This window comes from Rousettus aegyptiacus, unplaced genomic scaffold (assembly GCF_014176215.1).
Source record: "Rousettus aegyptiacus isolate mRouAeg1 unplaced genomic scaffold, mRouAeg1.p scaffold_m13_p_2, whole genome shotgun sequence".
Lineage (NCBI taxonomy): Eukaryota > Metazoa > Chordata > Mammalia > Chiroptera > Pteropodidae > Rousettus > Rousettus aegyptiacus.
In genome coordinates, this window is record NW_023416295.1 from 162,524,799 (window position 1) to 162,549,732 (window position 24,934).

The 24,934-nt window shown below is 39.8% G+C and overlaps 1 protein-coding gene across 3 annotated transcripts in view; it reads right to left on the reverse strand.

Moving 5' to 3' along the window:
* IGF1 (insulin like growth factor 1) overlaps positions 1-24,934 on the reverse strand; it is a 71,552-nt gene that overhangs the window by 17,182 nt on the left and 29,436 nt on the right. For all 3 annotated transcript variants that reach the window (XM_016127055.2, XM_016127056.2, XM_016127057.2), the window contains exon 3: positions 492-673. In XM_016127055.2, coding sequence (XP_015982541.1) covers positions 492-673 — 182 coding nt within the window. The remainder of the gene's footprint in view (positions 1-491; positions 674-24,934) is intronic.

A 24,934-nucleotide genomic window follows, 5' to 3' on the forward strand; every position in this document is an offset into this window, starting at 1 on the left:
TTTTTTTTTTTTGCATCTTTGCAGAATACCAGGACTTGAAAGGTTATAGACTTTGTTCTTCATTATAATTATGACAGATGTTAACACTTGTCCAATAGTGTTGAGTAGACACGTGAAAAGTATAATTAACTTGATAATTACAATGACCTGATGAGGTAGATATTACCGTTATCCAAATTTTACCAAGGAAACTAAGGCTTATGTAGGTTACATGATTTCACTAAGGGCTCTCAGCTGGTGACTGGCAAAGCTAGGATTTAAGTTTTGTCTGATCGCAAAGCCCATATTTAGTCACTGTTCTTTACCATCCAGACCAGTAGGAGGGAGAATTTGCAATGTGGAATGACCAAAGGGGTGGACATCTAGAGTGAGAAAGGAGCTATTTTAACCTGTAAACAAAGTGACTATGGGGGCATAATTACTGTTCGGCCCACCTCACATGTAAGATCCAGATCCCCTGAGGATGGCTGATCCCACCCTGGCTGGCTTACCTTCTGAGCCTTGGGCATGTCGGTGTGGCGCTGGGCACGGACGGAGCGGGCCGACTTGGCAGGCTTAAGGGGCGCGCAGTACATCTCCAGCCTCCTCAGGTCACAGCTCCGGAAGCAGCACTCATCCACAATGCCTGTCTGAGGTGCCCTCCGGCTGCTGGAGCCATATCCCATGGGCTTGTCTGTACAGATCAAATGCAGAGAGGCCTAGCTTTAGAGTGGAATAAGCCATTGTCACAATTCTACCCAACCCCTGAAGACTCTTCTCTCCCCACACCTAGTCAGACCACACATTTGAAAGTCAACCTCTTTTTGAAGCTTCTCCAATGATTCCTGCCCTCACAGATCTTTCTGGATTCCAATATGTCTTCTGGAGTCTTCTGTATCACACTATCAACACTAACTCATTCACACCACACTTTATTTGTGTTAATTCTCCTCAAGTTCTCAGTATCCTTTCATCAAGAACCTTGTCTATGCCCCATCCTAGCCTTTCCTTATATATGGGCTGAGTCGAGAGGCTTCTGGGAATATTAAAAGATTATGTATTCAGCTTCCTTAATCTTTTTAACAAATCTGCATAGGTTTTATATGCAGGATGGCTCGAATGTTTGCTCTTTTGCTTAACTGCTTCCATTGTAAAATCAAATTGAGTGTCAATGATGTTTTAAATCTAGAAAGGTCTCCTCAGTTTACTGATGTTGAAATTGACACTCAGTTGTAAATGACTTGCTTAAGGTCATTCATGCAGTAGGTGGTGAAGTCAGGATTCAAACTCAGATCTACTCTCTGCAATGCCCAAGGGCCTCACAGAGCTCAGGAGACCTGTTGTGAAAGTCTGGGCAAGTCATTTAGGCTCCCTGGGTCTCAGTTTACCCATCTGTAAAGTGGGGTTAATAATATCTTCCTTGTAAGGATCTTTTGAGGATGATGTGAGATAATGTATGAAAAGTATTTAGTATATAACTGCACATACAGTAGCTCCTAAATAAATATTGGTTTGTTCCTCTGAGTTCCCCTTTTCCTACTTGGTCTGTGAAGAAACAGTTTTTTTCTCTTGATTATGTCCCAAACCTTGGAACTTGGACTCGATGATTATAGCAATGTGATAGATCTCCTTCTCCTATCACCCAGAAAGACCAAAACACTCAATTCTGTTTTCTTATAGAATAACTACTAGCCTGAGACAGAAAGAACTAAATGTTCATCTTTCATGTGATTCATATTGCTCAGAGGGAACACCATAAGCCAAATTTCTTTTGATATTTGCAAATTAATTAGACCTCTTTACTCAGCAAGTAGGTTTTTGTTTGGTTTCATCTGTTTTGATTTGAACACATTTTTTTCCTGGCTCTAGAATTAAAAGAGAGGGCAAAACAAGCTTACACAGATCTTAAAATGTGCCTGAATTCTTCGTAAGCTTTTTGTCATAGTAGAACTTTCATTAAGCCAAATCTGGTTCATATACCAATATATAAAACACACAAAAGTGAAACTGCTGAGACTCAGGTAAGGACGGGGGACCTTGGCTTTCTCTCACACCCTAACCTTCCGTGGGAGGGAGGTAGGGGGCCTGGGTCTTCTCCACTGATGTCCAGGCTTCATGGAAGAAAATTTGCAAACCATTGATCCAGAAGAATCCAATTAACCTGATGTATATTCAATCTCAATTTAGGGCAGAGAAGACAGCATTATGTTTTAAATAAAAAGTCTTTACATTTGCGCAATAATGATCCTATCTTTTAGAATGGAATTTTGAGAGTCAAAATCTCTATGTATATTTTGACTCTCTCATTGGGGGAGATCAAACCCACTGTCATGGCCTCCTACCAAACTCGTTTGGCCACATTGCCCCTGGAAGGGCCAACGGTTCATGGCATCCCCTAAGAGCCCAAATGCTTTCCTGATGCTTGGCACAGGAGCCTGGGGATGCTTCCTTCCCATAAGGCAGGTTTATTGTCATTGTTCGGGCAGCAGGGGGTAGTAACCCATTGAGGGTTCATTTGCGGTCTCTCTGGGAAGGGTCTGCTGTTCACTTGAGGCAAACCCTATGGACTCCTCATGTTTGGCAGGGACAAGGCAGCTGGCCCTGACTGGAGCCTCACAGTGCTTTCACTTGCTGTTGGGAGATAACTGGTTTAGAAGACGCTCTGCTTTTGCTCGCCAGGCAGGACCTGGTAAGCGGAGACTTGGTGGGTCCCTTGTGCAATGTAAACAATGTTTTTTGTTTTTTGTTTTTATAATCTTTCCCTGGGACTGTAAATTAAGGAAAAGACACAAGTGGGCTTACGTGATTCTTTGTAATACACAAAGGATTTCTACATTTTTTTTTGCAAAATGGCTATTTCAAGAGGCTGAAGGGTCCACCAATAGAGTAGCCTGTGGTACACTTTATTTTTCTCTCGGGGTGGAGAGGAAGGAGAATGTGACTTGGCTTACTTTGAGGTAATTGTCCCTGCCATTCAGCACAGGTAATGATTGCTCTTTGTTGAAACTATGAATTTCTTAATGGGACATAATTGGAATTTATTTTTGAATATGGAATAGTAATTTAATGTTTGGAGATAGGGCGGTAGGTAGGATTGGTTTCAGAAACCTGCAAACTTGGCTAACTCAGAAACAACTGATTTCAAAATTCATGCTTTTGGGTTGAAGATGGACATGCATAGGGTTCGTGATTCTGGGACCTATTTAGCATTTCCATTTCAAGCATTTCTAAAGTAATCTCTCTTCTGAGACCCCATAAGTGCTGGAGCTCTTTGCTTGTTACTGGAGGAAGACACTAAACTTCATCTGGGGTTGGCAGAAAATGTTGTATGAATTGCAACATTCCCTTCCTGGTGTCCACCGAAAGCCATGAAACACAACACTGATTTATTCCTCTTGTGAGATAGAAAACAATCATCAGCACAGCAAAAAATAATAGCACGCACCAGGCATCTGGTTCGTCACCTCTCTTAGGTGAACTCAGTTTGACATGGCTCAGTCTATAAAATAGCTGTGCTTTTTCAGTCCATAGATCAATGCATTTAGGAACAGAGAAATTTAGGACTTTTCTGTAATGCTGTTTAAAGAAAGCTTACCTCATGTCTATATATATATATTTAATATTGTTGAAATGGTGTTGTACAGACTTGGATTTTGCCATAAATGTAACTGCCAGTTATCTCTGGCTACTACAGTCTTAGAAAGATGTTTGTCTTTGTCTATTCATAATGTCTACAATGAAGTAATTGTACTTCATTGGGAATATATGAATATAACAAGTGTTTACCTATTGCCTTTTAAAGTTTAATCCTTTGAAGTTTTCTATAGGCTTGATTTCTGGTTCTACATTAAGATATTTAACAAAAAAATTATTTCTCACCAGTTCAGAGGCCACAGTTGAGGGTCTAAGTTTTGTCCTTTATCTTTGAATACTTCACATTATATTTTTTTCCCAGAACCAAAATAAAGACACTTATTGCAATGGGCTAACACTAGAAACCTGATATAATGTGGTTTACTAAAAAGGCAGTAAAATAATTTGCTCTAGTATCAATTTTGAGAAAAATAGGGATTTTTAATGACCTCTCAATTACAGCTATTTTCAGTATGACTATCATTTTCATCCTTGCTTTTAAAAAACTCCTCATTAGGCATTGTGCAATTCAGTTCCAGTGGGCAGAATCAGAAATAGTAGGTGAATGGGAAATAAATATTAGCTTAACATAAGAAAAAAAATCCTGATAGTTTGAACTCAAAAGTTTTAAAAATGGGACAGACTTTTTTTAAAAGTTATTGAACTTCCCATTGCTGGAAGCAGTTAAGTAAAGGTTGTATGAAAATTGGTCGTGATCCCTAAGATCATATTTCTGTATTGAACACAGTGTATGACTGCTATGGTCCTTTCTATTCTAAAGATTCTGTATCAGGAAAAGAAATGCAGGAAAAAACCCATCTAGGCCAAATCTTCAGTATGGTTGGACGCCACTTACATTGCTTCAAGAAAGAGGCTTGAATATTTTCTAACTTAGAAAGTGAAAACTTGTTTTCTATCTATTAAACTTCCCCAAATGCGCAAAACATTTTATTTTACTTGATGCTGCAACAAAGGACAGGAGATTGGGAGAGTCTCTTCTATAACTAAGTACAGTTCCAGATTTCTGTCATACTGGCATTATGAAGTGTCTATAGACTCACTCAGTTGTTGGAGTGCCCAGGCATGTATAAAATTCCACAGAACTTTCCTTGCTGACAAAGTCTTGACATTGAAAATTTGTATATGTATATATTTATTTCATCAGTAGTTTTTCTCTAGAGCATGCAGACCAAAGATTACTTAGCAGACAAGTCGGCCACCATGTAACCTAGGCCCTGAGGCTTTTGTGAGTAGACATAATGTGTAGGCACAGCGCATTGCTGTATCTTGAAAGTTGGCCAACAGACAGAATTCCAATGGTTAAACAGCTGGCTTCTATAATAATAGCACTTCCCTTTAAGTAATGCATGGTCAGTGGAGTAATTCAATAATCTTCAGGGCAAACTTGCTAGTTACAAGGGTTTTGGGCAGAATTGTGGTATCATCAAAACCGCACCAATTAGCTGAGTCTCACATTTTGTCATGGTTGCAAGCTACTTACTTCCCTTCGTCTCTGAAGGAGAAGGTGTAACACTGAGATTTAACTGAGATCATCACTTCCAGAGCAGAGAGCTCTGGTCCTTGATCATCACTGGTAAAAATGATACTACCTTCACTGGTGGTACATAAGGTTGTGTTTATTATAAGCCTATGGAAATGCAGTTGGAAGGTTGTATTCAACTTAATTTCCTTTGAAACTTCCTCTTTTGTTTACTGAGAATGTTCTACTTTATTTTAACTTTATCATTGGAAAGGGGAGACATTGATTTGAAGAATCAGAATTTAAATGATAAAAAATGCAAACATTTTCCAAACAGGGAAATATACAGTTCTGAAGATATACACTTGTTACTCTTTGGGTTTCAAGAAATAAAACTATTGTCTAGAAATTGTTAATAGGAGGAGGTTCTAAAGTTGACCATATTTTGAAAGCAGGAAAAAAAAGTAAGAATTCAAGTTGGATTTTAAGGGCTGTTTCTAGAATATTCACAATTATGTGTCTGATGGAAAACACAAATGAAATTATTAACTAATAAAAAACTAATTTGTATTTAATTTTGATTACTGAGTGTCGATTACACAATCAAATATTACAGATAAAGTATAGAAGCCAGAAAGTTGGGTTTCCTACACCAACTATTTATCTAAAACCTCCAGACATGTCAACAATTTAGAATAACAAAGAATGATTAGTTTCTCAGGACAACATTGCTCCATGGATCACTTCATCTGAAAATTCACTCGGTTGACAGTTTTGCATGGGATACTAGCAAAACAATTATGTAAAATGGAGTAATCTTAAAGTTGTCTCTACTTTAGCATTTTAATTGCCATTTTCATTTGTGGAAAAATGGGGATCACTTCCCAATCTTTTCTATATATTTTATGGCTTTATGTGGAAAACTAGACTCCTTTCATGAATTCTTAATATAAAGAAAATTGTGATGTGACTATTATCCAGACCTAAAATGTAATACTACATTGCATAGTTGATATTTTCTGAAATAGTAGAATTTGCATTTAACTTAAATCCTTTCGATGTCAGTATTTTACCTTTTAAAAATTCGACGGAGATCAAACATTTTTAAATTAAGTGAAATCATAACATTTTTGAGATATACGTAGTCACGTACTTAGTAAAGCTAGGAAAAGGAGCTTTTACTTTTATAAACTTGCCACATCATTATGCACTTAGAATAACATGGGTATGTATACACACATACTCAGATAGACAATAGGAATTAAATGACTTACCGTTAGTATGAAAGCTATTGTCAAACATTTTGACATTAGAATTCTTTTGGGAGAAGTGTTTTTTAAAATTTATACCTACTACTTGCCTTATCTGGTGCTAGTGGACTCTGTACATTTCTGCTTTTCTGCAAAAAGATTTTTTTTCCAAGTAAGACTGACCTTTGGCATCTGTAAAAGTGAACACTGAGAAAATGTCCTCTTTTCTATGAACTGCATGTCATAAACTTTTCTTGAAATCCTATCAAATTTAGGCATCGATTTCACTTTGGCCTGTGTTAATTTTTAATTGCCAGTGTTTGCTGGTCCTACTTCTTCTCAACTGGACGAACATCTTTTCTAGGAATCATGACCTTGTTCAACCTGCCACCACCCCCACCATTCAGCAACTCTTTCGCAGCTACTAAATCCTAATAACCCAAAAGACCAAAGTCTTCCTGTTACCCAACCAAGTCAATGTTTGTATATCTTTGGGTCTAAAAGGAATGAAGCAGAGCACTATAGGGCTGACCCTCTTTTTCTTCTGGAAGCTCCAACTCAAGGGCAGGTGTGAAAATAAAGCTATTCAGTCAGCCTCTGTCTCTGAGGCCAGAGAGCTAAATCGCAAAGCTTAGAGACAAGAGAACTAGAGATCCAGAGAAGAAACATTACCGTTTTAGGACTCTTTGGAGAAATGGGCCGACAGAGTGGGAAGCAACGTGATGTATTACTTTAGCCTGATACAATGCCCTGGGGGACGAGTGTCTTGCCAGGACAGCACAATTTATACTAGCTTAGGTCTGTTTCCAGGGCTTGGAGGAGATAGATGTAGCCAACAAAATTATACTTTGGCAAGAGAAATGCTGTGCTGGACAGAAATGTTGTCCTGAGGGAATGGTTGGGTTTATCAACGTCTAAGGTAAAAGATAATCAGATGCCAAGAGGTCATTTTTATGTTTGAATTATTTCAGTTGGCCCAGCTATGTAAGTTAGCTACCATTTTCTAGTTATATAGCTTCAATTGTTTAGAACATAGTGTAGGATTTGAGTATGATCTGACTGTGATGTCTGTCATACCATGAAGGAGGTAGTATGTAGAGTGGCTAAAAGCATAGGTTTTGGAGTCAGAAAGACCTGGATTCTGGCACTTATTCCCTGTTCACCTGGGGCACAGAATCAAACCTTCTGAGACTCAGATCCTCTCATGTAAAATGGACATAATATGAGTAGCGCCCAGGGCTATTGTGAAGATTATGTGAGAATGTATGTAAAGTATTTTGCACAACGTCTGGTATGTAGTAAACTCTAAATAAATGTTAGCTTTCATAGTTATTATTATTATGGAGTTGAGTTGGCTAACATAGCTAGCTGGACAGCTATCTTCTTTCTCTCCTCCCTTAAAAATGTACTCTTCTTCCCAAAGTTTGATTGAAAAAGATGGTCTTTCCAGATAACAGAGGACTGTTCTCCATTAAAATAAATGAATAACTGTTGTTTTGAAAAGATATCCTAACTTTATGTTGTATAGATAGTCTTGAATAGTTTTAATCTGGAATAGATACTGTATGAGAATGGATCATCCAGTCAAGTCAAACAAGGCAAAGTCACATGGGTTTACCTTGACCTCTTATTACCTTTGATTTCTCCCAAATAATCCACTGTCTAAAATAATTGCATTTTCAGTGTTGGTATCCATTTGCTTATTTCAAAATAATGCTGCAAGGCATGGGATGAGTAAAGTAAATGGTCAGAAATGGTTTCTCAATCACTTTTGATCAGCATATGTATTTCTCTCCCTTCTCTCCACTTCATGCTTCACCACTTTCTTTACTCTTTCTCAACTTTATCTTCTAGTCTCCTGCTATTGGCAGCCATTGACATTCTTCTTACTCACTGATGAACTTTAGGGCCAAAGCTCATGCTATGTGGAGTTCATGGTAGGCTAAGAATTAGAGTTTAGTTTCCTCCCTGGAATGACTGAGAACTAAGGCTTCTTCTCTTGCCAACGATGCTTTGGGAATAAGCAGCCGCCGAGTATACAATATCACCAGGCCCACTTAATCACTACTCCATCTTGGACCCATGCCGGAATGAGATGAAAACAGACCACAAGAGAAAGAATAAGAAGGGATGTTGAGGAATTGTGTATGTGGACCTTAGTTCTCTCTCTCTCTCTCTCTCTTTTTTTTTTTTTTTGTTTTGAGAAAGCCTGTGATGGAAATTGTAAGATGAGCCTGGCTCCAACCTGGAGATTGTAGCCATGCCACCAGCATTATCTTCTATATTTACACTGTTATTGTTAGTTTACTCTTTCAGATGTGGGAAGAGAGGCCTCGCTGCAAACAGAAGGCACTCGTGAATAGAAGGCAACACCCCTCTTTCTGGTGCCACAGAAAGATGAATCAGCCAAAGGGGTATTAAAACACATCCTCTTGATTTTTAGTTTCACTCTAAAGTCTATCATTTCTCTTTTCTTTGCAACTTGGCACCTGCCCTGTGTTCTCAGGGGCCCAGCTCCCTGTCAGTCTCCTCACTCAGGCCTCTGTGTTTTGCTCAGGGCACATCTGGAGATTTTCCCAGGGGTGGGTGTGACACGGTCAGGATGGCAGGTGAAGGGGTGATGGCTGCCAGGGCAGTCTGGCGTGTCTGAAGGGAGAGTGTTGGGAGGTGGAGGCCCCATAAGGAGAGGCATCCGGGCCTGCATCAGGGGGTTAGCTGTCAGAAAGCAGTCTCCACAGCAGCAGAGACAGGCCTTGGCACTACCACAGACCAGAAACAGCCAGAGGCAGTGACAAATTGAACACAGGGAGGGAGGAGGCGGGAGAGAAGGAGAAGGGAGGGAAAAGATGGTTAAGATATTACATGATATAAATAAATGCATGATGTGCACTTCAGTGCCAGTTGGATTGTGTGTGATGTCCCTTTCATGCTGGTGTGTCAACAGTGTTGTTTCTGAATTGAAAGGTCCTGGTGAGTGTTTCTATGGCACCTAGCACAGTGCCATATGCAGAGATGGAATAAAAAGAAGGCAATATGGTATGTTGAAAACAACACTGGATTTGAGCCCCAGATCCTTTGTGTGAACTCACAAGTCATCCAAGCTCTCTGATATTGTTTTCTCATGTAGACAACCAAATACTAGATAATATCAAGCACTCTTTCTAATGATATGATCCTAAGGATTATCTGGATGGTTATGCTACCCACTTTTTAGTCAATAATGTATATATGGCATATCATTGCTTCTCCTGAATAATAGGGAAATATATAGTGAAATAAAAAGTTTGCTGAGAGAACCAGGAGTTTCCTCTTGATCAGATTAAATTTTAGATGAAAACAAGATTCACAGGCTGAATTTAAGAAAAGCAAGGGTCCGTATTGAGTTTGACAGAAGAAAATGGGGAAAATGTCCAGTGTGGAGGTGAGTTTAAGTAAGGGAAAAGGATATGACCATCTATGGGGACTACACAAGCCAGCTCAAGACAGGATGCAGGTGTGAATTAGAAAAAGGATGAGAAAGATGAGAGTCATTTGCTGGAGCTGTTGAAACAGTAGAAAGAATCAAACTATATTTTGAAAACCAGGATCCTAAAGGCATTGAGGAATAAGGAAGATGGATGTCCCTCGCTTGCATGGGCACTTGGAAATGAAAATTAGTTTGAGAAGAGTCTTTCTAGAAATCCCTGGGCATGGCTTTTTACCATCACACTTCACATAGCTGCATCTTCAAAGATAAGTAAGTGACAAGCCCTAGGAGGAGTACTATTGTTGACCATAATGTTGAACTTCCCAGTGCTTAATGTGGCCAACATTTTATTTCACTAGTTTCCTTGGTGTCTGTCAATAGTACATGAATCCTCTGTGCAATATTCAGTTCCTTCCAGGGGGACAGATGCATAGTTTCCCTGGAAAATTCCAGCTATAACTACATGTGACTTTGATAATGTGAACAGGCTTCTAGGCAGGCCATCCTCTCTGCCATTGGCGCCCAACTTCTGCCCAGGGACAAAATTAGAAGATGGGCATTATAAGCATCATTTTTCAAATGCCATCCCATTTTTCGGTAAAATAAACTAATGCTAAGGTTATTAAAAATTTTAAATCTGTATAAAGAGTTCTCAAGCAAATTCTAGTATTATTCATCAAAATACTATGCAGGTATGCAGCAGCTAGGCTGAATGGTTCATTTAGAAAATGATTACTTATGATTTCAGGAACTTTTTGCTAAAATCTAGACTTATTAGTCCATCCTTTATTTCTTTTCTTGTTATGGATTTTGATGCTATAATTTTTCTCCCTTTTTCCTTAATATTTGAATTCTTCAACACAACCAAGAGACTCTAAGTGCTTTCCTCACTATATTGTATTTTAGAATTTCATACATCTTTGGACATGAGAGCAAACTCAAAGTCAACTTAAGAGGTTTCTTGGTAATCTTCCGGCAATCACTGAGCCTTTTAGCTTTTAACTACTCATTCCACTGCTCCTGCCTGTACCAAAAACAAACAAACAAACAAACAAACAAACAAACAAGCAAACAAACAAATAAAACTATCATTTTTCTGAATTAAAGAAGGGAACTATGAATAAGGAGAAAGAGATGTGGTTAGGTTGCAGCCTGCCTCCAAAGTTAAATTCTGTTCTTACCTGGGCCCAACAACATGCTTACATCTCTAAACCTCATTAAGTGCATTTTGGCAAATATTATTATCAATTAAGAAAACCCTCTGATTCTCTTATATATTTTACTAAATTCAGTAAAAATAAAAAATTTTTTCAGCTTGTAACATGGCTGGAGAAGTTGAACTCTTTATTTTTATTTTTTCTCACATATTCAAACATGCTATGAATAACATTGCTCTGCTCTGGGACCCCACTCTGAGGCAATGGTCACTTGGCCTTCTAGCCAATCACTCACTTCTTTGAATTTCCTTTCCAGGAACTGGAGACAGTGCCTCAGCAGTTATTTTCAATTTATCACAAAACCTATTCATGGTTAGCCTCATTAGGGGCAAGCAATGTGAGGCTTAATGTGTCATAGAGCTGGGGAGGCTTCTTTGTGCAGGGACACTGGGCCAGGATAACTGCTTGTGGGACATTTGATTTCCCTCAACTCTTGCTTTCTGTCTGTTCTCTTTGGCTCAGATCTGTGTTTGGGAAGGCCTTATGGAAGTATTGCTTATGCTAATATTTAGGCCTAGTTAGCTCTGTCTTAAGTCTAGCAGGCAGCGAGGGACCAAGTTCAGGGGCTAAATGTTTTCTTCCCAAAAGTCTTTCAGCAGGGCAGCCTCCACTCTATTTTTCCAGACTTCCAGCAAGTATGAACGCTCCTCGACTTACAATGGGGTTACATTAAAATAAACCCATCATAAGTTGAAAATATCTTAAATCGAAAATGCATTTAATACTACACTAAAGAATATGAGTTGTTTATCCTTGTGGCTGACTGGGAACTGGAGCTCACTGCTGCTACCCAGCTTCACCAGAGAGTATCATACCTCATATCATGAACCCGGAAAAGATCAAAATTTGAAATTCAAAGTACAGTTTCTAATGACTGTGTATCACTTTTGCACCAGCGTGAAGTAGAAAATTGTTAATTCGAACCATAGTGATTCAAGGACCAGTGTGTAACTGGCTTCCTTATAACCCAACACGAAGACTCTCACACCTGTGAGAAAGAGTATCAAATCCATTGACCTCTTGCTGGGTATGTCTCCATAATCACCACAATGTCAATTAGTTGTATATTTGTGTGAAAACAGCATATATAAACCTTTAAGTTGATGGGAAGGAAGGACCCCTCAAGGTCTTATAGCAGCTTCTGTATAATAGGGATGAGAAGAGATAAGTGAAGCTTTTTTAAGTCTGGTAATAGGGGTTCTGATAAGAGAATGTAGAGAGAGCTACACACATCCTTCATTTCTAAACTGTAAATGTAAGTCATTGACAATGACTTTTAAAGAAAAGAATGATAAGAAAAAGGAAGCTGTTGGTTTAGAAACATTTTAATCTACTTCTAAGACTTCTAATTTATTGATTTTTGTTCTTAAGCAACTTCTAGTCCTCTTCCTCTTCCTCCTTTGCTTCTGGTTCAAGAAAAGACTTTGATAGGGTCACTTGTGAAATCTTAGTTGTCCCATATCTTCTTATGAACCAGTAGTCCCATGGTCCACTGATATCTGCCCTCAGAAGGCATTTCCTGCAGTCTGGCTATGAACCATCATAAATTCCTTGCATTCTCCAGAACATCTGCGCCTTTTCTTGCTACATTTTTTTTCCTGGTACTCAAAAAGCCACAAATCACCCTGGACTTCTCTTTCCAGCCTGTTGATGTCTTAATATTCTCTTTTTAAACCAAATTCCTCCTTTGCCCTTGGCTGTGGCTGTTGGCTTCTCAGCCTTCTCATCTACCCCATCTGGGTTAGTCATCTGTGGCATCACCAATGGTGTCTCTTTTTCCTAGTTTTCTCTCTGAATTTATGAGTTTCTTCAAATGTTGGAATTACTACGCAGATCATGCTACCTGGTTTGAGCACAGTTAAGCTCCCTAACGTGACTTAAACATAGTAGTGCAGATACATCTATGCAGCAAGAACATTTGAGAAGAATCAAACCTAGAGGAGACTGATTAGCTAATGAGAGGGAAGATACTACAACGAGACCCAAAGATATAATCAAATGATGTTAGAAACGTTTCCATTAAACACTAGTTTCTCATAAGACTGAAAGGGGGCATTTCATTCTTCTGTTTATTTTATATTTAAATTTATTTATTTGACATTAAGAACAATGATAGGATGGGGGGTGGGGCTTTGCAATACTATACTACCAAGAACTCTTTGTTGAATGCTTCCTATTAAGCTACTATAGCAAATATTACTTTTCATGTCTTATCTCATTATATCCTATACCAACTACATGGAGTAGACATTATTATTATAGTCATTTTACACATGAGAAAACTGAGGTTTAGCAACATTATTAACTTAATCCAAACCATATAGCTAGTAAGTTGCAGAGCCAGTTCACCTCAACTGAGAACATCTTGAAAGTGGGGGAATTCCCAGGTAAGAAAAAAACTCTAAAGTTCACACTGTTACTAGGGTTCTCCCAGCTACCTGATGCCAATATCCATGAAGGATATGGGTGAGGTCATCTAAGTCAGCCCACCAACCCAAGGGTTTGAGCACATGCAGCAGATAGAGTTTTAGCTGAGGCATTCCAGAGAGTGCCAGAATGAAGGCCATGCATGGCCTGTGCCCTTGAGAGAGAAGTCTGTGCAATCCTGCAGTTGAGGGCAAAGCCGAGTATTGGGTTTTCACATCTCACCCAGTCCACTGTGGATCTTTCCAGTTTCAGCAGTGGCAATCAGCTCTGTCATGCAGCTAGACCATCTTGTTTCTGATATTCTTGAATTGCACAGTTGCGACAACTTTAGCAGAAATTGAAATACAGAAATTCTACCCGTAATCTTGGTACCCTAATAAATCACATCACCTTCATTTTTCTATTTTTTCTAGTTATCCAGACACACACATCATTTTTCTGACATAGCTATAGTCACATCCTAAATTTAAGGTAGTGTTGCGTTTCTTTCACTTAATATTATATTGCAAGCATTTTCCATATTGCTACGTAGTCTTCATGATCCTAATTTTAAAGCTGCAGATTATTTTAGTGAGTAGATCTGCCATCATTTATTTTTTTAACCATTTTTCCATTAGTGTATATTTAGGCTCTTTTCAGTTTTATCATGATTTTAACTAATGGAGCAGTGTCTTTGTGCACATAACTTTCTACCCCCTTGAGATCGTTTATATGAATAAATTCCTAGGAATGGAATTATCGAATCAAAAGATAATATCAAACCATTCTATTCTGATGAAAGCTCACAATTTTATATAATGATCAGAAGGGAAGACCAAAGGACCAAAGCAGAGAATTATATCCAGATTTTTTTCCATGATTAGAAAAGAGACAGCCAAGGTAGAGCACAAACAGGAATCTTACCTGCATCCCATGAATGAGAATAAAAGAACCAGTTTCTGTTTTCAATTACTAGTGCAGTTTCCTCTGAAGGAAACATGGGGTGTAACCAAGACTTGGGTTTGGCATCCAAAAATTTGCTAAGTAGAAGAAAAACCAGGGAAAATAAAATCAATGACAAGAGACCCTGGTTCTCAACTTTCCAAACCACCAAGTACCTGTGAATTTTCTTCTCTAGGGTGGGGAGGCAAAGGACTCAAGGAACCAAGACAGTAGCACACCTTACTCACTGTATGGAGCGGGGGAATTTGTGTTCTAAATAATACACGCTCTGCTCCCATGCTCCTTCTGAACCCAGGTCCTCTCTGGATCACCAAGCTTCTGTCCAATCTGCTGTAATATCCCTGACACTCTGCCTATGCATCCAACTCCAAATTCAGCCAACTATATCTTCCCTCTTTCTGCCACGTTATTTCTCTCCTGCTTATAGTCATGAAGCCACAAATGTTTATTGAGAACCTACTATGTTCTAAACACTGCTTTCAGTACTGAGGATCTGATGTGAACAAAATAGATTTAAAAAAAAAAAAAAGAGTAACAGGTCACCATCTCCTTTGTAACTCTGATGACTGTGACAACCCTAAAGGGAACTATAGTGCAGGGATGCCAAACTCAACAGTTCAGAGCAATTGAAATCTGAGTCTAGCAAGAGAAGTTGCCTTTAGGTCCCCGTGAGAATTCTGGTCTGAGGACTTTGTTCCCACTAACCTCTCTGAAGGTGGAAAACGAATCCTTTGTGCATCATAAACTATCACTTCACTATCTGTTAGCCTTTATCTATCTATCTATCTATCTATCTATCTATCTATCTATCTATCTATTTATTTATGTGAGAACTGGCCCAAACCCCCAACTTGACTTGAAACATCTTAAGGGTTGAAACTCTGTCTCATATTTCCATGTCTAGAAACACACTACTGGGCACTTATCAGATCCTTCATAAGTGATTAGTGGATTGAAAAGTCGAGCACACAAACAATACACAGAGAGGCGCAATATGATGTTTTTACATGGGAAAGGATAAAACCAACATCAGGGCCAATCTCTGTGTCTCTGCTTCCTTTCCCATTAAAGGGGGATGATAATAGTAGTTACTAGGTTGTGATGAGTTAAGGCACATAAAAAGCTGGGAACAGCAAGGGACACAGCAAGCACTCACGAAATGTCACCTTCCATCACCATCCTTAGCATCACCATTAATGACTGAATTCTGAAGCTGTCTGGTGAAGTGTTTAGAGTGCAACCTCCCAAGCCAGTTCGTCTGAGTTCAGAGGCTGGTTCCACCATATCTAATTCTGTGGCTGTGGGTAAAGTACTTAACCGCTCAATTCTCATCTGAAAAGGGGAATGCAAATGTTACCCACCTCACAGGGTACTTGTGATGAATGCATGAGTAAACACAAAAAGTTAGTTACAATTACTAAGTAAAGAGTCAGCGAATGGCCATGATGTGCCTGGACTTGGGGTTCAGAATACAGACGAGGACAGAGGAGATGCAGCCCTTGGCCCCTCCTCTCCTCTCCTGCCCAAAACTTGCAGTTCATAATGTGTGTTGGCATTATTATTCCATATAGATAACTCCAGAGCTAAGTGCAGAGAGTGCCTAACAGTTCACGAATCACTTTCACACACATTCTGTCCTTCAGCCATTTCAACAACCTCATGAGGCAGATGGAATTAGTCCCATATTATGGATGAGAAAACAGAATTTAAGTGACTTTTAAATCTGGAAGCTTCTTCGATTTTAAATGGTAAAATTTCTCTACCCACATACTTGTACCCTAACTCCCTTGTAAGGACGGATTTCAGGTTCATAAATCTTTGGGGTCTCCTGAAGCAGCCAGATCTCAATCTAATATGCTGTTGGATGGGTGGGGGGAGGGACTTACACAATGCTACATTATCAGTGCCTCTCAAATTTGACCCTGCATTAGTATTACCTGGAAGGCTGGCTAAAACATTGCTAAGCCTCACCCTCAGAGTTTCTATATCAGTAGGTCTGAGGTGGGGCCCGAGAATCTGCATTTCCCATCAGTTCTCAGAGGACGCCAATGCTTCTGTGTGCTATAGACTTCCAACGTGTGTGTATACAATTAAGTAGCAGAGCGCTAGAGAGGAGGAAAGAGCCAGTGAGAACTGGAGTCCTGGGAAAGAGCTCTTACACTTTAAATACTCCAGAATGGCTTCGTATCTCTTTGATAACTGCCTAATAAAGGTATCCATATGTTAGTCTAGTAGCAGAACCAGTTTTTATTGGAAGAAGAAGAAAAAATCATAACCCTCCAAAGCAAGAAACTAAATTGAAACAAAAAACACATGTTGACCTTCTTCCCTTCCCTGCATTTTTTATTTGCACAGTCTGTGTCATTCTGACTTCTAGCTAGCACCTGAAGACAACAAGCCAGGTCACAGGGAAGGAAATTAGAGCCTTAAAAAATTCCCCGGCCAGATGGAAAGCTAGAAACACAGGGACCTCCTATAATAGTGAAAGCTGCCTTTACCAAATACCAGGTTCCATTTATTTTTAGGCTTTTAAAGTTGTCGAGTGGGTATCTGAGCCAGTCTGCACAATTGTAAAACTTAGTTCAGAAGACAGACTTCCTGAGGACCCAAATCTACCTTTTCTGTGTCTTCACCTTTTATAACCTCCTGGGGTAATGCAGAAAAGCTGAGCAGGTGGAGTGGGTTGTTGGCACACCTTCGGGACCACGTCATTAAAACATCCTTTCACATATCATTCAAAACTGGTGTCAAAGAAGAGCAAAAGGGAAATACACTACTGATGATTACCTATAGAACCGAGGTGGTTACATAAGCCAAAGGACATTCAATCTTGCAAAAAGAAAAATCTTAGTTTGTTATTTGTCACTCAGGCTACATATAATCACCAAAATTTCTCAAGCAAGTGTCAGGATCAATCCTGCCGAGGCAACAAGGTTAATCAATCCAACTGCTTCCATACAGAAGTGGCAAGAAGAGGGCAAATGCTGCTCTATTTCTTTTCCAAGCCTTTCTCATGAGAGGGTGTGTGAGGCTTCCATAGCTTTAAATCAAATGGTGCCCCGCAGGCAGGAAATCCACACTGGGAGCTGGGGGAGGAAAGCAGGGGCCACTGCGGGCTTGGCAATTATAACTTTCCTCCAGGTCTCCGTTTCCATTTCTTTTGAAAGAAGAACTTGGGTTTTTAATGATTCCCTTTCTAGTCACTTCCTTCCAGTTGCCTCACTAGGTCATTTTCAGCACACGCCTTCTTCACAGATCTATTTCTGGAAAAGATAGGAGGGAAAATGACCTCATTTACTAATTGGGAAGCCAAATGGGTATCTCCAGGATTGGTTGGTGCTTCTGTGTTGAGGGGTCTCTCCATTCTCCCTGGCTATTTCTGAGGCAGCAGCCACCATAGGCACAGAGACACTTAACAGCACCCCTTGTGTACCGAGCACTCTATCAAGGCTACAGGAAGCTTGGGAGGAGGTAGAACACTTGGTCTGGTCCCAAGAGGTCAATATAATTTGAGAGCATCAACTTATTAGAATTTTCGTACCAACAGGTTCTCAGAAACCCTCCTCAGAAACCCTCCAGTCCATGGGTGAATTTGTGTAGGAGGCCTGTGAACCCTCCGCATGACGTGTAATTATGTATGTCTGTGGAGTTTCCTGGAAAGAGGAAATTCAGACACAAGATTTCCAAAAGGCTCCATGATCTAAGGAAACTAGAGATGTACATGGCCAGGCTCACAGAGGAGCTAGTCATTTCTATTCACCCTTCAGGGCTGGCCTGCACATTGGCTGCTGCGATTGTAATCCGATCCAGAACGCCAAGTCCGATGTCAAAAGACATCAAAGGACCCCAGATGCATCCTCAGCCCAGCATCCACCCAAGAGTGTCCTTCAAGAGGTTCAATGCAAAAAAAGCTTAGGAAACAGTTCCAAAAGTTATCCCAGTTTGGAAATTTTTACGTTCGCCAGCCTATTTAAGGGCGTGAGAAGTTCTGCCTTGAAGACATCTATTTGGCGGCACTGAAATCTACTCTCCCCTCCCTCAGTGGCCCATTGCTTTTCCAGGAATGTCTATTAACTTCCTGATCCTGAAATTCCTTCTCTTTATCACATCTTTCAGTTCAAGACGTGATAAAGAGTCCTTTGGAAATGTAAATAATTAACTCCGGGAACAGTGCATTATCAGCCATTTTTACCGCAGCCAGAGTACCAGGTCTGGGGAAAAAAAACCATGAGGAAGGTTGGTTTGCTCAAGGGGAATGGTTCACAGTAGCAGAACTCTGCTAAGTTGCAAGGTCTTTAGAACTCCTTCATTGGGGAGATCTTGTCTGTCTTGCCCATCTAAGGTAGTCACCACCCTGAGGTCTATCATTCCATTCCTTTTTCCCATAAACATTTATCAAGATTGGACAAGGTAGTGTTTAATTATTGGTTGACTTGCACTTTGTCTCCCTCCTCCAACACTTGCATTGGAATGTGCGGTCCACTGAAGCAAGAGCCTTATCTGTCCGGGTCACTGCTGTAAACCCAACACCCACCACAGGTCTGCAAAAACTAAGTGCTTATGAACACATTTTGTATTCATTGAATAGACCTATTACTGAATGGATAGAAAAACTGATCTGTTTGTAGTCCAGTGACTATATCACTGGTGCTGGAAAAAATGTTTGTGGAATAAATGAATAGATAGGTTCTGTATTGCTTTTCATACTCAAACCATGATTGTGGCTATTGGGAGAAATGAGTGATATTCAGGCCCTTCTAGGATTGATATAAATTGAGATTTCTTCCTCAATAACCAAAATAATAGACTAGAATGTTTTTCAGATTGTACTAAGATGTGTTAAAATGACCTTTAACAATTTAGAAAGAGGAGAGGTCATTAAAAACAGGGAGATGTTTAAAATGGGCTCCAACTGGCAGACACAAGTACTATAGCAAAATAACTGTAAGCCCTGAGTGAGTACGAAAGGACTACAACAAAATTGTAATATGAGGTGAGCGAATGTCGAGAATTATGAAATGAAAGCCTAGAGTAATCCTTCCACAAAACTTGGCATTGCTGAGGTTTTAATTAGAGTGGGAACTCAGATTTCATCCTCCTATTTTAAGACTCATTTGGAGAAGCTGGAAAGGATCCAGAAAGGAGTAAAAAAAAAAAAATGATTATCTGGATGGAAAATGGAGTTAAGATGTAGCCCCCAAAAGAAGAGACTAAGAGGTGACTCAGACACCATTGCCAGGTGTAAGAAAGGTTATTATTACACAGAGTATCCTACTCCATCTCTAGGACTAAACAAGGGTAAACAGGCTCGTGCTACACTGAAAATGTTTCCACTGAAACTTTGGGAAAAATTTCTTGATTGTAAGGGGGAAACATGCGGACTCCAGGGCACTGTGGGAAGCTGCCCTGGAGATCTTTAAATGTAAGATGACAACCATCTGCCTTGGAAGGCTTAGATAGAGGCAGGGGACTGGGCCTAAGGACCTCTTGGCTTTCCTTCCATCTTTGATTCTTTGTTCAGAATCATGGCCACTAAGCACCCCTATTCTGCAGTAATCCTCCATTCCCATCATAAGACAGACCCCACACTGTCAAAATCTGAATGGTGTCTCCTGGGAGGAGCTCGATTGTTCTCTTCTGAATGGGAAGGAAACTGATAGTGTTGCTTCAGCTGCTTCCCTTCCCCAGCCCCCACAGAGAAAGGCCAGCTCTTGTCCTTATGGGCCTCCCCAAATACTGGGGTGGGCCTGCTCTCCATCTTGTGTGGGATTGGAAGATGTGGGTCCAGTTGGAGACAGTTGACACTGCCAAGAATCAAGGAACATCCACGCTACAAGCCATTTCAGAGTTAATTTAGACCGATCCCCTTGATGCTCAATAAGGAACTGAGAGTTTGAGGATTAAACAACTCTCTCCAGATCATGTGGCCAGTTCTTTCCACCTGGGACTGAAATCCAGGCCTTCTGGCTCCTTATTCCACACTATCTTCTCACTACCTGTATTTGCACTTCATTTGGAAGGAACATTTTTAATGCAGGTAGAATGTGTTAAAACATATTTTTGGTAGCGGAACCACAGGTGACAAAAAGAGCAAGGAAGAGCAGAAATTCTACTAGTAGGTTATTGATACCTGGCAGCATTATTAAGCTTGAGTGAGCAAGGTTTTTGTGGAGGTCATTTGTGATGTAATTGGATGATGCACAGTTCTTTTGAGACTCCAAAATGGCATTTCCCCCTTTTTTCTTTTAAAAAATTATGGAGAATGTTAACATTGGGTGGGGGAAGACTGTGCAACAGCTATTGCCAGTGCGAGAAAACTTCCAAACTTATTCCTACGGGCTACCCTCTCTCTAAGCTTTGGATCAGCACCATTAATTAGCCATGAGACTTGTCTTTTGCACACCCCACTATGATTCAATATCTATAAAACCAAAGTTAATGTCTTTGCCATTGACTAAAGTCAACCAAAGCCAAGTTCTCCTCTGGACTTGCCCATGTCTGTGCCATCATCCTCTTGTTTATCCAAACTCAAAATATTCCTTCCATCTTTTACTACTTTCTCCTCCTTTTTACCTTTGTCCAGGCAGGTAGCATATTGTATCAAGTCCTCCTTTGTCACACAGCACTCAGGTCTCCTTCTTCTTGCCCATTCCCACTGCTCCTGCAAAGTTCCAGCCACTCATGACCATCCTGCTTCCAGCTTTTTTCTACCCTTGATTCATCTTTTAGAGGAGTTACAGGGAAGAGGGCAGAATGGCATTTTCAGAAGTGGGAAGTGGGAAGTAATTGGGAGGTACATTGTGGAGTGGATTAATTGGGAGGAATGTAGTGCTTCGAATCTTCAGGGACATGCATGGACTTCCCATGGAATGTGAAAAGGGGTCACAAGCCATTTTATGTAGATACTGGATAAAAGTATGACACATGGAGATTGAAAAACCTGGCAAGATCTTGTCTATACACACACTATCTCATTTAATTCTCACAACAGTATTATGAGATGGACACTATTATTAATTTCATCTTAAAGTTGAAAATACTGAGCCTTAGAAAGTTTATTAATTTTTCTCAAACTCACTCATCTATTAAGTGACCAAGTCAGGATTCAAACTCAGCCTTGCCCAAGCTTGAAATCATTCTACTATAGTGCTTCTCAACTTGAGTAGAAATTTCCTGCCTAGACAAGAAACTAATGGGATGAGCTTAGTGCATCTTAGAGCATCTTCTCAGATAAGTTTAACATGAAACAATGAAAAGTAAAGATGTACACCTCTTAACCCATTTACCTGATATTGCATACTGGAAGTAACAAAAGAGGTATATTTTTCTTTACCATTTTCTAGAGTGACTTTCCACAGTAGTTTGTGTGGCCTGATAAACAGAGTGATGTGAAAATAGATGTTCTTTGCATTCCAAAAAGCCCACCAACCACCACACCCCACCCCACTCCAACATTTTAGGCCCCTTTTTGAGCTCTGCTGCTCATGTCATTATTTACGGTGCTGAGAAGTTTATTAATTGCTTTTGTCTTATTTGACATCATCCAACAAAGACAGAAAGAAAAGGGCAATCAAGGGTAAAGATATTCTCCTGAGCCGCCACTCATTTGCTCTAACACATCTAGTTATAGATAGGTTATGAAATTGCTCAAGAAACATGGCCATCAGGAGTACTGTTAATGTGTTCATGCCCAAGTTGGTCTAAAGCCTTGACCATAGCGAATCTTAAATAAAGGCAGAATGATAATAACAACATTGTCGGCTGAACATCTACTATAAACCAGGCACTGTGCTAGGCACTGCTAGCCATCTCACATCATCCTACAGGAACCTAAGGGGGAGATATTATTTAAGATTTTGATGGCATGGAAAACAGTTCAGAGATCACATAGCTCATTAAGTGATGCTGCCAGGACTGGCATCTGAATCTAGCTCACACTAGTTGAACCTTTGATTCTATAGTGCATAGGTGAGCACCTAGTAATACAACTTAAAGAGCTCTGGGAAGATCCTTCTGGCAGGAGTTCCTATTCATTTCCCAATATCCATTCTCCCTCTTTCCATAATAATAAAAATAGTAAGTCTCAGCTGACTTTGTTTCCTGCTTCCCTTGCAGCTACATGTGGCCATTTGCTCAAATTCTAAATAATGGAATATAAGTGAAAGTGTCCACATGACAGCTTCTAGGATCCTGCCTTAAAAAACTAATAGCATGCATCCTTTGCTTCTTTTTAACCTTCTTGCTGGCTGGAATATTGCTCCAAGTTGCTCCAGGAGCTCTCTTGGGCCATGCAGATGAGGGCTACGATATAGGGAGGGTAAAATAGAATACTAGAAGGAGCCTGGATCCTGGAAGCTTTTGTGCAACAGAGTTTCTGTTCAGCAAGTAGTTCAGCTGCTGTGAACTATGTATCTTGATATTTCTACATGAGAAATAATTAAACTTCCATGTTGTTTAAGCCAATGTAATCCTGGAATTCTGTTACTTGTAAGATATTTTGATGATAACCACTTATTGAATAAAGAGTTCATTGAATGTCACTGGCTAGTTACTGGTACCTCAAATGTCCCTATAATAGTTTTGTTCCATTGGATTAAGATATATTTATACAGAAATTCTGGGAAGGAAGGTAACAGGTCACCCAAAGTTTATGAACAGAGGAGAAGGAGGCAGAAAATAGGCAAGCCTGAAGGGAGCCTATAATTCTATGGCAGGCCTTGGTAGGTGCTACCATGGAAGGTAGGGGCCAAGATGGAAGGGGCAGAGCAGACTTAGGGCCTCCCTTGCTCTTAACAATATGGAAGAGGCCCAATATACATTTTGTCTACTTAACAGTTTAGTTCAGGGGCTGTTCTTTTCTAGGATATTCACCCAGATCTATGATTACACAGAGCAAAAGTTCAGGTTACAACAGTATTGAATAAATGGTGATGATGACACCTTTGCATCAGTAATACTAGGCTAAACATTAGAGTTAGGGTCAGATGAATAAAAAGTTCCCTCAATACTGCCTCAACTTCATAGGGGAAAAGGGAAGCAGTGTCTCTGAGTAGTCATTCAGTGATTTATTTACTCATGAATTCACTCAACTATCATGCTTACTGTCTACTATATGTCAGATATACTTTCTATGGATTAAATATTGAGGAAATATAAAGAAAATTTTGATCTACAGAGACAAAATATTTCTAATCTAGATAGTCTTCCTGAAGAACTATGTGCAATTCAATTTAAAAACAAGTCACTTTAGAAAGCAAACAAAATTATTGGTTATCCTCCATATTTAAGATGCTGTCCTAAGTGTTGTGGAGTATGAGAAAATGGTTGGATAAGGCAAAGCCTTGGCCTTCAAGGAGTTTACACCCAGCAGGATGATGAGCTAATCCATAATTAACCATAATACAAAGCAGAATGATGTTAAGTGCCTTGGCAGGTACAAAGAACAATAAAAGTTCAGAGGAGGAACCCTGCTGAGTCACAGAGGGGTGACCTCCACCCATAAGAAAGATGACCATCACATGGATTGCTATAACACTCCATTGTTATGGTTTTCTGTTTGCAAAACAGGGGAGGCAGTAGGGCTGTTCTGCCACCGTTGGTTGCCCGTGCCACTGGGGGGATTTCAGCAGAAGCCTCTGTAGGGACATTGAAGAAGGAATTGCTTTCTTAGAAGAGAGATTTTGAGTTCCAATCTCTTTTCCAACCCTATATTTCCAATTCTACCTTTATTCTTGACAGAAACTCTTACCCACTAGAATTCCTAGGGTTTCTAAGTTTTGTAATGTTATGCCCACTTGGCAGAAGCAAAGCACAGACATGGGTAGACACGGAGACCTCCAAGGAACCCCCACCTCACGGATTCTTTTTTTTTTTCATCTCTTCCAGTAGAGTAGTGAGAAAGAGCATATCCGAAAGGAAGTCCCAACCATGTCAAATGTGGAGTCATGAGATAAAGACTTAAAAAGTGTTTTAGGATGAAGAAGTACAAATTGGTAGTTACAAAACAGTCATGGGGATTTAGAGTATAGCATAGGGTATGTAGTCGATATTATCATAATGGTCGGGTGCAGTGCCAGATGGGTGCTGGAGTAGTTGAGGGGATCATTTCATGGATTGTATACACGTCTAACTTTTTTTTAAATTAAAAAGAAAAGTGTTTTAGTAAAGTGATGGATCCTTCTCAACTGAGAACATCCTTTCAGAGTAAATCTGATTTTCAGGTGTGGATTTTCACATTGTAGATTCTTTAAAGGAAAAAGCCCTCTTTCCCAGGGCTTTTATTATCCCCACATTGTTTCTTTTCTTCACTAAATTTCATGCTTTTTTTGCCCAGTTTGCTCATTTACTGCTCAAAGCTAAAAATCTCCTTACTTTTACACAACTCTCATAGAAATTGCTCCATTACAGAGTAAGAGAGTAGCACAAAGAGCTAAGTGAACTATTTTGGCTCTGACAGGAACTGAATTTTGCCTTCTAGCATTGCTCTCTGACTTTCTTTGTGAATTCTCTCTTGCTCCTATGGCCCCAGCAGCTTTCTGTC